Genomic DNA, 13787 nt, shown 5'->3' with positions numbered 1-13787 from the left:
TTGAAAGTTGAAAATCTAATGTTGTCGAGAAAAGGAAATCAATCGATCAGAATAAATTATCAAATCGTTACAATCTTGGTTTCTCGTTGTAGGAAAGGGTTGTTGCATTACCGGTGCCAAAGATATTACAAGTTGATACGATTTTATTGGGAGCAACAGGAAGCGCTATAAAATCTGCGCTTTTAATACAGTGGAATATAATTCCATTTTATGAAAATTTATACAAAAAGTGCGACTTATTTCCTCCAAGCAATGTTCGTGATCCTAATAGCATTTGTACCTGAAATTCCTTTTTGTAATACAGAAAGCTTCAAATTTTAGTTTTTTATTGACGCAATCGTATTGTTTTCTATTGAGAAATTATAGGAATTGAAAATGATAAAATTGAATACAGCTTTTTATTCATTTATTTATTCTTTTTTAGCTGTATGAAAAAGAACTATGTATATAATCTAATTCTTCATGTTGATGGTGAAAGAGAAAAACCATTTGCGTTTGTTCAGCATGCTGGTAAATATAGTTTGTTAATTTTTATTTATAAATCTGCAATGTTTTCTGCGCAGGAAATGAGTGTTGCGTTCTGTCGCATTTCCCCTTGATTTTGAAGAATACCTTCTAGCGTCCTTTGAATTGTATGCTTTGTCCTAATCGTATTTATTGATTACGCTTCAGAAATAAGAATGCTACAATGTAATGAAATTGGAGTATCACTTTCCTGTTGTATTGCAGATTTCGTTTTTGAAAATCTGAAAGATATCAACAAGAAATTTTCAGAAGTTTCTCAAAAAATCATCGATCGCATACTCCCGAAAATTTACATACATATATGTTGTAGAATATTGTATCCAGTCATGGAGAAAGCATTTGGTAATTCGTTTCACTTTTGTTGAAGCATGCGATTAGTTTTTCTGAAAATGTTAGTGAATATCGCAAAATATTCGAATGAATACAAGGTTTGCTGTATCCATTTGCCATGAAGTTTTTTAATTTTCGAGCATTTGGAATTCGTTTCCATCGCAAAACGCAACATTTGCTGTTCATATGTGAAGCGGCATTCAATGATTGTTACGAAAACGAAAATAAGTTGAAATAGCCGAAAACGAAAGTAAGTTGAAAATAAAGATAATGAAGTGTACAGCACTTCATGATATGATTGTCTTTTTAGCGAAGCAAAGATGTTAACTGCATACTTTAGGGTAATCAGGAATACATGTACAGTTATTTACATGAATGTTGGAAGTTCGTTTCTACTGATCGTTTTAATGAGATAAATAAATAAATAAATTTATAAGAAGAAATTAATAGAAGTGATTATTCTCTTTGCATTTCGTTGTGATTATCTTAGCTTTAACAATTCAATTAAATTTTAAATGGAACCTAATTAGACCAAAAAAAGAAACCGTTATTATAAAAGAAAACCAATTTGTTACTTCGTTAATTTGACATATCATGACAGTTTAATTCTTTTGAGAAAAAAGTTTTTCAAATATCAGGAAAATTTTCAAACAAGTCAAAAAAATATATTCATAAAATGATGAAAATCAACAATTTTAATTAAGCGTTATTATACTCTTTTCGACTATTTATTGTTATTTAAAGGATTACATTTATTTATTTATTTAATGGAGGTAAATCTAGCAAACTGCGTACTGCTTTTCCAAAGCTTTTAGCGTTTTCTAGGCTTTCAGTTTCCTCATTACGATACCGATCCCAAGCTTTCACATATTCACAGAATTCTAATATATTATAAACCTTATTTTCGATATCTTCTTCCGTTATTTGGCTCAAATATGCAAAACGACTACAATGCCCACTGCCATTTCTCGTCTTTGAGCTCTATATATGTATAACTATTACTCGATCAAATTACAAATTCAGTAACTATTATATTAATACCAATTCTGCTTTCTTTAATCGCTTCAACAAATTCTTGACTTGAAACTCTGATTTACTGTTTTCCCAAAAATACTTTTCCATATCCAGTTCTGTTTTCTCTTTCTCCCACTCTTCAAATTTCTGGTGGCATATTTCTTACTGATTTACTGCAAGCATTTTATAACAAAATTTCAAAATAAATTACTTACCCACGATTCGTGAAAAAGAACAGTCAATAAGTAAACGGAATAATCGCGATTTTGGTGACGCGCCGGACATCTAATATTAATGTGAATACAAAATAATAATATCAATTAAATAAATAATGTAGTGTACATTTAAAAGCAAATAACACTAATTACCGATTGGTTGTAATTGTAAGAATGTCATTCTTTTTGTCGTATCGATCCCCAACTAAACGCAACAATTTGTCTTTGGCATGATAATCCAAAGGCAAATCTCGAACATGGACACGAAGAGAGACAACTCTAGATCTTGAATCCCGTACTGTTGGGCCTGCGTGAATGTAATCATGGTATTCAAATTGAATTGGAAAGTAATGTCGACACCGTTCGTCTGAATTCAGCTGTTCTGGCCAAGGAGTACACCATTTACGTATAGCATCACAATGCCTAGCAATTGCTGGTGGAGTAAGGTGAAGAAAGTTGGGTATTTTCATTAACTCCAAATTAGCATGCTTATCTGGAGGAGGCTTTTTGGAACGAGATTTTTGAAAACCCATACGTAAAGGTAAAGGAACAGAGCTAGCTTTAAAACTCTGTGCTACTGGCCAAACGCTTGGCCAATCCTGATCAATTGGCTGTCGCTGCTCTCGCGGAGGCATGATCTGAAACAAATGTACGCTTTTAAAATACAAATAATTTGAAAACACATAATGTCGTTCTTTTAAATTTTATAATTAAAATAAAGTACGTATAACTTCCAATTTCGATTCCCTAACTCACTGTATATTGTACATTTATATCCATATGCATACGACACGGCAATTTTAATAAATAATACGTTATATTCCCAATCGCTCACTATCTAGTATTAAATCTGTTACTCAATGCATAAGAGAAGAATAATTGCTACAGTGCATACAAATTATTTACAAATGAATGAAAACTGCATATATACATACTTCATTGGCAAAACGACCATACCGAATGCTTTGTGCTTTCTTAACGGGAAGTTTAGGAATCAGTTCAAGCTTCCGAAAAGTTTCATCGCTATTGGCTATTAATGCATCGGTAACACTGATGACGGATTTTGACGTTGAAAAATTAACCCAATGTTTAAACGAACTGTGTCTCAAGCAGAGCTGAGCAAGAATATTCATCTTCTGTTTCTAAATAAAGGAAAATAAACTGCTTGGAAACTTTAAATATTCCGCTAAATTGAACCATCATTCGACAAGGTGATCAATGTTCACTAATTAAGAACAGTAAAACTTGTACACATCTACTTACATCATATCAAGAATTCAATCTCGTATTCAATTTCGCTGCAAAAATTAAAATCAATAAAAAAGGATAACAACAATAAGCGCTTTGCGTTTAAATGCTGCGGCTATCAATGACAAAATAACTGACTTACTGTAATTTTCCGGTAATCTATTGATTTTCACGTTTAACTAAAGATTATAAATCTGTATCAACTTTTGTAAACCATGATACTCAATTTCAGGCTCATTTTATTCATAATTTTTATCTTAAACAATAATTTTTTGAAATTAAAAAATTTATATTTTATTATATACATATATATATATATATATATAGATAGATAGATACAGATTAAAAACTGCAACAACGTGATAAAGTGGAAAGTAATTTGTAGCGTTCAATTGATTGCATGCGGTTTTGCACGCATAAAGAATAGCTAATTGCACATAACAACAAGATAAATTATTAATTTTTGAGGAGGTGAAATCAGTAAGAAAATAGTCACTAGAGAAAGTTGTCAAATGAATAAGAAAATTGTTATTAGTATTCTTTCCTTTTCAACTTCCCCTTCTTTTGGATTTGGATCCACGAGATTTTTTTGAATTTGATCCTTTGCTAGATTTTCGCCGAATATGACATTCTTTTTCTTGATTATTTTTTGATGAAGATCTTTTCCGTTTTGTTGTTCCGTTCCGTTGTGTCTTTTTGCACATCTTGGATGAACTGTGTTTGGTTTTGCAGTAGCACTTCTTGTTGTCTTTCGACTGCAAGCTCAACTTTTCATCAAGTGGTGAACCTTTTCCCTGTGATAAGATGGATTTAAAATTATTTTGCGCAGCGAGGCCATGATTACAAAGCTAAACATAAGGAGTGAAAAAATATGAATGCTGAAACAACGTACCAGAACATTGTGTGTGATCAGGTGAGTCTTCTTCGGTTTCCGACGCAAAGTATGTTCACCTTGAAAAGCACTTTTCCTATCGACACTTTTCTCCGGGATAAGTTTGGGTTTTCTCTAAAATAAAACGGCAGCAACAAATTTCGAATCATTTTCAGTCGTTGTGCAAAAATACGTACTATATTCAAGTCGAGAATCGTTTTCATGTGCAGCACATAAGTTTTTGCACCGGACAAAGTCATTGTATGCAGTCTGCTATCAATGTTGGAAAACATCGACACTGGCTTCGTGGTCTTTTCAACTACAATCGTTTCACTTTTGCTGCGGCATCTGAATGCCTTCAAATGAAGTAATTAAAAGTTGAACAAAAAATAAATAAATAAACAATAGCATCGTCGCAGCAAATATGAAACTGCACACGAATTACAATTATCGAACTTTCATACTTACTTTTCCTTTTTTTGATTTCACATTTACAGCTTTTCTTTTCAAGGCACTGGCAAATTCATTCTTACCACTAACAGCTGGCTAAAAATAAAAAATTATTCTTGAAATAAAACGAATGGTAATTTCAGCAGCTAATAAACAGACCAAATGTGATTCTTGCGATTTATTATGCTTCGACATCGGGGAGCAAATTACTACAACAAGAACAGCATTAAGATATAATTAATTGATTAATCGATTATTATGAATTATAACATTTTTTACCATGTCCATAATGATGTTTTCCATTCTTATCAAATTTGTTTAAAGACTAAAATAAAAATTAGCCATTTAAACAGCATCCATCAAAAAAATTAGACATACAAGCAATATTACATTTAGTTGTAAAGCATCTAAATCAACTTTATCAATATTTTTCAATTGTTTCGTTCCAGAAATGAAACGTTTGCTTTTCAAAAACAAAACACCATCCTGCTTTTCATTATTTTTGATTAAATAACATTCGGAAGCAGCTTTCAGCTAAAATAATAATAACCAATATTAAAACAGATGATATTAAAATTTACAATCTTCCACAGATAATATAGATAATGCTGTTGATTCTTTCAAACACAATCGTCAAAGACAAAATTCTGTTTGAAAATAACACCACAACTTACTTACCTTTCTTTTAGTTCCCACAAGAATTACATTTTGAGGATTGCAAAGCAGTGTATCAATCGATGATTCAAACAGTGTCTTCTTGCACCCTGTCGCTTTCAGTTCAGAAATTGGATTCGTTTTGTCAGAAATCTGCTTAGAATATTCAAGAATTTGGTTTATATATTACATAAAAGAACATAAAGTAAAATAAAATCCAGCAAAAACCTCAGCTCTTGCATCTTTTATTCGTTGAAATTTCTTTTTTATTTCATTCATCGTTCTACGGGTTTTCACCTCATCGAGCTGTCGCGTCATTTCGTTGTGAAGTTTTTCATTATCCTGGGGTGCTTTTGCGCACAACTTGAGCACTCCTTCTGAAAAACATTCATTCCCCTAACAATGCAATTGCTGTTGATTCGTTCATCAAGCATATTCTTACTTTTTTCATTTGGAAATTGCATATTTTGCAAATCTTCCTCTTTAATCAAAGAATTTAAGTCGTTAATTGTACTATTAAAATTTTGAATACCATTCTGGAAAAATTTAAACATACGCTTGTCGCTTCTCGTGATACGCCTTGTCTAAAAACGGCATATAAATACAAAAGAGATAAAACACTGTTCAAAAATGTTAACTATATCCACGCCGCGAGTGCTGGTTTCAATTTTGATGGTCAAAAGCAGCGTATCATTGTTGCCAATACCGCAGTCTTCGAGCAGTGAGTCGTCTGACAAAATCGTCTCTCCAATTGACAAATTTTGTAATTCCGGGTCCAAACCAATCCGCTTGTGAATCATGCATTTCAGATCTAAAACCGTTGACGACGAGGAAATGCAGAACCGAAGAGCGCTTCCACAAAAGTTTTGCACTATCAAATTTAACTTCTTTTGCGCCATCTACAAAGTTGAAGAACCAACGTAACATAAAGCAACAAATGAAAGCCAAAAGCATAATTTAAAAGTTTAACACTTTAAACATAACTTAATATTTTATTTTCATTTTAAACGTTATTGTAAAATTTTTTAAACAATCGTTTAAAATCAACCATTCACCACTGTTCAGGGGACTTGCATTGCAACATTGGAAAATTATCTTAAAAACAAATCGTATGGATAAAAAATACGAATCGAATCATTTTGAATCAGAAAATAAGCTCCATGAATTTGTAACAATTCTTTGGTAGTGGATAAACTCAGAAAGCTCTGCCGGTATACGTGTATATAGGCATAGTAATGACCCGGTCATATTTATGCATGCAAACACAATTACTCATGGTGTCGTTTTTTGTATATTCGAATCGCTTTTGTCTTTATCTTCCAAAAAATTTGTTGCGCATGTAGATGTTCCAGGTCGAAATGGTGCCAACTGATCACTGGTAAAAAGTTCAACTAAAATGGTATAAAATAAAGTCTAAAAAGTCTCTTTTCACAAGTCTCGCTTTTCTGACTTGAACTTGCACTGTCACTTTGCGAATCCGTTGACTGCTGAATGTTAACTAAAATTCAAAAAATTAAAATTAAATAAACAAAAAGATAATTAAAACAATAGGAAAAGTATAAACAGAGCACTGAAAAAAATTTACAATACACATTTAAAAGATATATACATCCTCCTTAAAAATCAAACAAAAAGCTACAGTATCGACGTACACAGCTGTTTGTCTTCTAGTTCCCTGATTCTTTTCTTTTTTTCATTCAATATTTTTTCAAATTTTGCAATAAGTTCATTCTCAGCAGATCGCTTTGTTTCGACAACTTGCTTTAAATCCTTAAACAGTCTTCGATAAAACACAACTCTTCAATAAAACTGTGACAGTAACTTATATTTTGAAAAAGAAATCAGCGCCAACGAACAATATGCAATAAAGAGTACGTACAGCAAACGCTTGTGATCTTTCTTGCTTCAGACGTACGCATCTAGTTTCGAGGGAGTGTAAAGCTTCTTTAAGATTCATAATTTCCCTGAAAGAGAAGTTGTATAAACGCTGCAGCGAACTAACAACCTCTGCAGTGCCGATTTTCGTCAACGTCGCTGTTCCAAGATGATAAAATGTGCAGTTGCTTAGTTTTTGCTTCCATGATAGCTAAAAATAATTCACTTTATGAAAGAATTTCGATGAATTTCCTTCTAATAAACATTTTCTTCAATACAGCAAAAGCCGGTCACCTGGCAATACTGACTCCCGAAAGCTACATCATAAAGGAAGGCAGTTTTCACATCATCATTACCTTCCGCTGTTATCTCATCACACAGCGCACTCAGTAGTACTTCCGCATAATCAAGTAAGCATAATCCAGACTGACTAGCCAAACTTTTTAACATTTCATTTTCAACTGCTCCGAAATAAGTATACTGAAATAAGTGAATATATTGATAAGAAATTTACTTTTGCAATTCCAGTGATCCAGTCCATCGATTAGCGTGACATCAAGCTCGTCAATTGTGTAGGATTTAGTTTTCGTCTGCACTGTAAACAAGAAGTAGGTGTTTCCATTAACTGTTTCAATCATTCGAAAACACTCCTTGTACACAGTCTGCGACTGCATTCACGGTTAACTGCACTCTTAATAGTATGGCCAAAATAGTTTTAAAATTCGGCGCAGCATCTATACGAGGGACAATATCATTATTACTTGCAACTATGCAATTCAACATAGCGCGACATAGAAAAAAAGTAAGCATACAAATCAAACAAATTCATCTGTCAAATAATCTTAAAGTGCGTTCAAAATAGAAAAAGATTCTCATTTTATTACATTAAAATTTATTTCAAAAATTAAGAAAATTTATAAAAAAAGACAGAAACAAAAAAGAATTTTCACTTCGTCCATAAGCATACGGAAAACAAATGCTCGCAACAAAGTGCAATAATAATAGAAGGCAAGAATGCATGTGAACTGAGTAAAAACAAATTACACATCAAGGTTGCATTTGTTCTTTCGCTAACGCACATCAGTGCGATGACACAGCCGAAGACGTGTCCGTCTCCTGATTTTTAACAACATTCTCGGGGAAGCCTTCAGATTCTGTTATCAACGCTCGTTCCAAAATCACTCGACCTTCTTTGTAACGTTGACTTTCATCAGTAGCGAACTCATACATCCACCCTAATTTAACTTTGCACTTTTTGCAAGACACGTCCCGAACCATGTGTCTGCCGGTCAGCATGATTCGATCTTGCACCTCACCAAAATCCAAATTTACGACCTTGTTGAAAAGAAAGGCACGACCAGTTGCACCAGTGAATCGCGTTGATACTAGTTCACTACGGTTCGTCAAAAATACATCGCAGTTCGTGCAAGAAAATAGCCGAGTGCCGCCTAAATGTTCTAAAAAAAGACGACCCATCCAAACAATATTGAAGAATAAGAAGAATAACGAAAAGGTCAAATTTTCTGTTCACTTGGTTCGCAATTTCAATAACACACACGTCTCTCAGAGTTACGACAATTTATTTACATACAAGTGGAACGTAAATTTGATTTTCAAGTTCAAAGAAATAAAAAATATTTTTTCTTCGTACATATTTTCTGTTGTTAATTTTATACTTATTAAAATTAGATAAATATATAACAAACTTTCAAATTCAAATAAATTTTTATCAATCAACAAAAAAAATTTTAATTTAATATTTTTTGATTTCGATAAATCGTATGTTGTATTTTTTTGTTGTGGCATTTCACAACTTGAAAAGTCAAAATTTTCATTTTTTCGATAAGAATGCTCTACATTTCATGATTACTGTACCTGAAAATTGTTTATATTACAGTTTCCATAAAAGTTTAGACTTCGATTTTTATATGCTAATTGACATTTATCAAGAATTTAATCCATTTAATACATAAAATGATACTTATTTTTTTAATCTGAATATTTCTACAATATAGTATTTCAGTTTGTTCCAGATTCGTGGTGCAAGCTTTTCTTTATTCAGACAGCGTTAAAACTTCGCAAAACTATGTCAGATTTTATCTTTTTCATTTTTACATTAACACAATTCAATATTCCAAATTTTTTGTAACTTGTTTTTCAATCAGTGCCACACCGACACGGTGGTGGTCAATCTCGTATCTCCGTCAACACTACCGCTAAGCTAAATAAACGCAAATGTAATTTGTAAAAAATTTTGTGAACCTATGAATTTTCACATGCTCCAAAGTAACATTCTACAATAGTGAATGTGAAAATTTTCACAACAGCAGTTTCCAATTCCATTTGACCAACTGAGGTAGAACCGAATTTTATCTTCTCACGGCAAATACCATTTGCAATTTAGATAATAGAAAAAATTTAAAAATAATGTGAAATATATTTATCATTTTTGTACAACTTTCATTATTTTTAAACCTAACGCAAGTTATTTTGCCATTATAATAGCTCTTATTTAAATGATTAAATTTCAATATTATCAGAAGCTGGCATCATGACGCAGACCGTCTGAATAGGTTGATTGGAATTGCTTTCATGAATTACAAGCGTTATTTCCGAAGAAAAACTCTGATCTTTGCTAACATTCAGATAAACACTAAATTTGTACTGTCGATTCGGTAATAAGAAAGGAACATATAGTACGTTTTTCTCAAAATCATAAATAGTTGTATCGTATAAAATTGAGATGTTCAAACCGAAAATGCATTTGACCGCAGTGCTGAGCACGATATCCAAGCGAAATCGTGGACCAAATCCAACCACTTGAGCGGCAAGATTCACCGGCTGATGGTGAGCTAATTTCGAATTTAAAGCTACAGGATTCATCCTTTTCTCCATCATCGTCATATAAGTTTCGGCGGTTTTTAGCCGAAGTTCCAATAAATCACGTTGGCAACGTTCGTGTATTGCTTTATAATGTTCACTTTCTCGATTTGTTTGTTCAATAAACAATTTCGTTTTCTTCGGTATTGGCATACGCTGCTGCTGGTCCACTATAGCTGCTAACCGTTCCAGTGGTATTTTGTCGTTCATTTTCGCATTTTTGCGCAACAATTTCACTCGCAAATTCCCACTCGCTGTCGTCATAATCAACACACCTTTTTCTCTGCCAAAACAACCAAATCGCAGTCCAACAATAATATCGTCTGCATTAATAATGTTCGATAAAGCGTCTTCCTTATATATGTGCACCGTTCGATTGCCCAGTGAAACTAAAACTGCTTCAAAATTCTTCGGCGGATAGTACATGTCGTTCATTGTAATTATGTTGGACTGCATCTGCACATTAGTTTAAAGTTATAATGATAAAGTAAAAATTAGAATGACTGCTAATATTTCTACTATTAGTATTTTCAACATCAATACATGGCAAATCTATTTGGCTAATAATTTCAGAATATCCTACAAAATGATAAATTACTATTAAAAAAACTATAACTGCTACTACTTACAGACAATCTCATATATTTAAATGTTGGTTAAGTTTAAGAAATTTCAAAAGAATATAATTTTAAACTCCAAAATAAAGAAACAGATAATATTAATGAAAATGATCTGGCGGCATGCGAAGCAAAAACAATATTACTTGTGCATGCTATAATTGCAAAAAACCACAACTAATCATACTTGACGTGTCCATATGCTTTTCCCGCTCGTTGTATAAAAGCTGAGCGTTTCGTCCGTTTTTCCGATGACAACACATCGATCAACAAGCACTATACCAACAACTTGCGTACATAAAGTGAACAAAAGTTTGACATTTGTTTGTTTGGCATCTCGTTTCAGCGTGTACACGGAAGAATTTCGGCAAGAAATCAAAATTTTATAATCCACATCACTTGCACCTTTGGCAACAATAAAACTGGGAGTGCTGGCTAGCTGTACTGACCATTGAATGTTGAAAGACTTACAGTCAATTGCGTGAACGCATCCATTTTCAGTACCAACTAATAGCCAGTCAACTCCGTCTTGGTTGACGGTGGATCGCTTTATTTTGGACATGCAAGTCACTACTGTGGGTCGTTTCAATGGTTCATCTTTGTGATTGGCAATAAACTGCAAGCGTTCTTCGTGATTTTCAAGCGCAAAATATCGTTGAGACAATGTCGACATTTGTGATATGGGCAGCTGCCCGCGGAGATATTCCATCGCTTTGAGAATAATTTCACTTTCTACCGAAGTATTGGTAGAGTTGTGCCAGATTTGCTGCTCCAAGTCTGATATATTTTGACTTGGTATTGGAAGGCGAAAAAATGGTTTCATATTTCTATAGAAAAGAATGCAGTCGCACGCAGCGACAGCCAAAGCTGGTATTTGATTTGCAGAATCGTCGATCTGAACGGCGCAAATTGATGAGACCAATTCATTAACCCGTTCTTCCAACAATACACAATTGTTAGTGATCACCTTTAGTCTGGTGTCCGAAAAGGTTGGCGAAATATCTGCAATCACCAGCTTCCAGTCAGAATCTGCATTCAAATCAGCCAAAACAATTCCTGAACTAGTGGTTACATTAACGGTTACACCAACGCAATCGTTGCACGAATCAATCCACCAAGGATTGTCTGGATACGTTCCCATATTTGCTGTTTTAGCAGAATTTGGCATCATCATTCAAGAGTACACATGCAAAGATACGTTCAACCGTAGTGCGTCTGTTGCCATAGTGCCGCACAGTATAAATCAATTTTCACATTTTTGCCGCACTCAGCAACTAATGTCCACATCAATATAATGACAAAAAAAGAACCGCAACATTTAATTAGTGGAAAACTTAAAACTTAAATTAAATTAAATTAAATACATAAAAAATCCACTGGTATCAAACATTCAAAAATTATATATTGAATAATGCGAAAAGTTCTACATTATAATACCTCTTAACAATACAACTACATTGCAGTGATAAACTAAAAAATTATTATTATTATTATTACCAATTTCGATGAATGATAAATTTTATTACACTGTTATTTTCTTACGGTACATATTGCGCTGCAAATGGAAGAAATGTTGCTAAATAATGAATTTAAATTTAATTTGAAATTAATTGAAAATCAATTTATGACATGAAAGAATTTCCTTTGTTTTTGATTTCTCACACATTCACATTTTAAAACAAAAACTCAAGAGATGGTATACTGTATTAATTGAAATGCAAGTCCAATCCATTGAGAATATGTTAATTGTACATTGCTAACAGATGAATCTGAAACATAAATTTGTATATTATTTTACTTTAAATTTACAAAGTAGATTTTTGATTGTAATTTAAAATCTTAAAGTTCACTTACATCTGACTAATTTATCAGCAGCAGCTCTCATATTTCGTTGTTGATTTAAATATTTCATTCTCAGATGACACCGTCAGACATTCGTGGCAGTTGTTCTGATCTGTTTAAACAAATGTAAAATTAAATTGCTGCAGTTTCACTGAGCTAATTTTAAAATTGCTAATCAGCTGTTGCGGCACCTGCCATGTTGTTTGACTATTGTTTGACGTGAACAATTTTATTTTCCAAACTTCAGTTAACAATTGATCTTTCGGGTTTGTTCGTTGCCCACCACAGAACAACAATTGCATTATGCAGAAGTTTAATAACATCCAGCTCGGCGTTGCTTTTCAATATGCATTAGAAGTCTTATTTCCAAGCACTTCACGATGAAAACATTTCTCTAACTTCAACTGCATCTGTAAAAATATTAACAATTATTCGAAAGCAGAATTGTTGCATGTAAGACAAGCATATACTAATGTTCATTTTTTCATTTAATATTTATCGAATCAAAATTTTCATGTGAATCTAATTCAAAAGGAAAGCATTTACATACATATTCTGATTTGAAAATTTAATGCTAAATAAATGTAAATATTTTTGAAATGTGGTTAATTATCATCAACAATGCTTAATGTTGTTTCTCATTTTTTGCTGAAAATATGTCCTATTATTAAGTCTTCAATCTTAAAGATTTGTGCTTTTGAATGTTATTTATTATATTGTCAATGAAGGATAAAATTGAAATAAAATTTTATCTAATAAAAATTAACTTTATTTGCAATACCATCAATTTTCAATTTTTATAATATCTCATATTTTATTACTTAGCCACGTGAAATATTTCTTTTGTAAACTACATTCTAATGTGCTGTATACATTACATTATTAAAATTACACGTTTTGTATGTTCGTTTAAAAGCGCAGATGTTTAAATAAATAAATAAATAAATAAACTTTAATAAATAAAGACTTTTGTGTTAAGTTTTCAAATTTTACAAGCAACAGTTTATTGCAGCAATCTTTCCAAGGTAATTATTCCAAAAGCTGCTGCAGCTTTTCTTGGCTCTTTGCTTTCCAATTGTTTGCCACAATAGTTTTTTAAATCATATGCTTATTTTTAAATTGTCACAAATTAACCTGAAATTCATATATGAACTCGTTAAATTTCATATTACAATTGTTTTTTAACTTTGCTGATTAAAATAACAAATTTATACCTTCAGTCATCAATAAATTAGTACGTTGTCGAACAAAACTGACAAAGAGTAG

General features: G+C 32.3%; 7 protein-coding genes across 7 annotated transcripts; 3 read left to right on the top strand and 4 right to left on the bottom strand.

Annotated features, from left to right (window-relative positions):
• Positions 1–18: 18 nt before the first annotated feature.
• Positions 19–1093, top strand: Tsp_03212 (putative carbon storage regulator). Its single transcript, XM_003379506.1, is given in 5 exon segments — positions 19–78; positions 93–229; positions 425–510; positions 775–867; positions 996–1093. 5 exon segments carry the CDS (start codon positions 19–21, stop codon positions 1091–1093), a joined length of 474 nt encoding a protein of 157 aa, XP_003379554.1.
• Positions 1094–1884: 791 nt separating this feature from the next.
• On the bottom strand, positions 1885–2743 carry Tsp_03211 (conserved hypothetical protein; the record flags this gene model as incomplete). The annotated part of the gene is made up of 3 exons (XM_003379505.1): positions 1885–2016; positions 2085–2154; positions 2238–2743. Coding segments are annotated over 3 exons (684 nt in total), but the record flags the coding sequence as incomplete, so codon positions are not given.
• Positions 2744–3880: 1137 nt separating this feature from the next.
• Positions 3881–6555, bottom strand: Tsp_03210 (ubiquitin family protein). Its single transcript, XM_003379504.1, is given in 13 exon segments — positions 3881–4180; positions 4225–4338; positions 4401–4559; positions 4672–4749; positions 4813–4862; positions 4933–4978; positions 5032–5187; positions 5332–5463; positions 5536–5684; positions 5750–5891; positions 5946–6206; positions 6224–6278; positions 6503–6555. The coding sequence occupies 13 exon segments, from the start codon at positions 6553–6555 to the stop codon at positions 3881–3883; spliced, it is 1695 nt and encodes a 564-aa protein (XP_003379552.1).
• Positions 6556–6579: 24 nt separating this feature from the next.
• Tsp_03209 (conserved hypothetical protein) lies at positions 6580–7723 on the bottom strand. Its single transcript, XM_003379503.1, has 5 exons — positions 7697–7723; positions 7447–7662; positions 7183–7393; positions 6758–6805; positions 6580–6698 (listed from the first exon to the last, which is right to left on the bottom strand). The coding sequence occupies exons 1-5, from the start codon at positions 7721–7723 to the stop codon at positions 6580–6582; spliced, it is 621 nt and encodes a 206-aa protein (XP_003379551.1).
• Positions 7724–8458: 735 nt separating this feature from the next.
• Tsp_03208 (hypothetical protein) lies at positions 8459–10187 on the top strand. Its single transcript, XM_003379502.1, has 6 exons — positions 8459–8695; positions 9216–9249; positions 9348–9426; positions 9723–9787; positions 9926–10029; positions 10059–10187. Exons 1-6 carry the CDS (start codon positions 8459–8461, stop codon positions 10185–10187), a joined length of 648 nt encoding a protein of 215 aa, XP_003379550.1.
• A 1172-nt stretch (positions 10188–11359) lies between these two features.
• Tsp_03207 (conserved hypothetical protein) lies at positions 11360–11974 on the top strand. The gene is made up of 2 exons (XM_003379501.1): positions 11360–11454; positions 11653–11974. Exons 1-2 carry the CDS (start codon positions 11360–11362, stop codon positions 11972–11974), a joined length of 417 nt encoding a protein of 138 aa, XP_003379549.1.
• Positions 11975–12365: 391 nt separating this feature from the next.
• Positions 12366–12591, bottom strand: Tsp_03206 (hypothetical protein). Its single transcript, XM_003379500.1, has 2 exons — positions 12534–12591; positions 12366–12448 (listed from the first exon to the last, which is right to left on the bottom strand). The coding sequence occupies exons 1-2, from the start codon at positions 12589–12591 to the stop codon at positions 12366–12368; spliced, it is 141 nt and encodes a 46-aa protein (XP_003379548.1).
• Between the last annotated feature and the right edge of the window lie 1196 nt (positions 12592–13787).

The sequence above is a fragment of the Trichinella spiralis genome (assembly GCF_000181795.1).
Source record: "Trichinella spiralis strain ISS 195 chromosome Unknown Scfld2, whole genome shotgun sequence".
Lineage (NCBI taxonomy): Eukaryota > Metazoa > Nematoda > Enoplea > Trichinellida > Trichinellidae > Trichinella > Trichinella spiralis.
The sequence above is the reverse complement of the archived record's forward strand: the minus strand, read 5'-3'. Positions and strand labels throughout refer to the sequence as shown.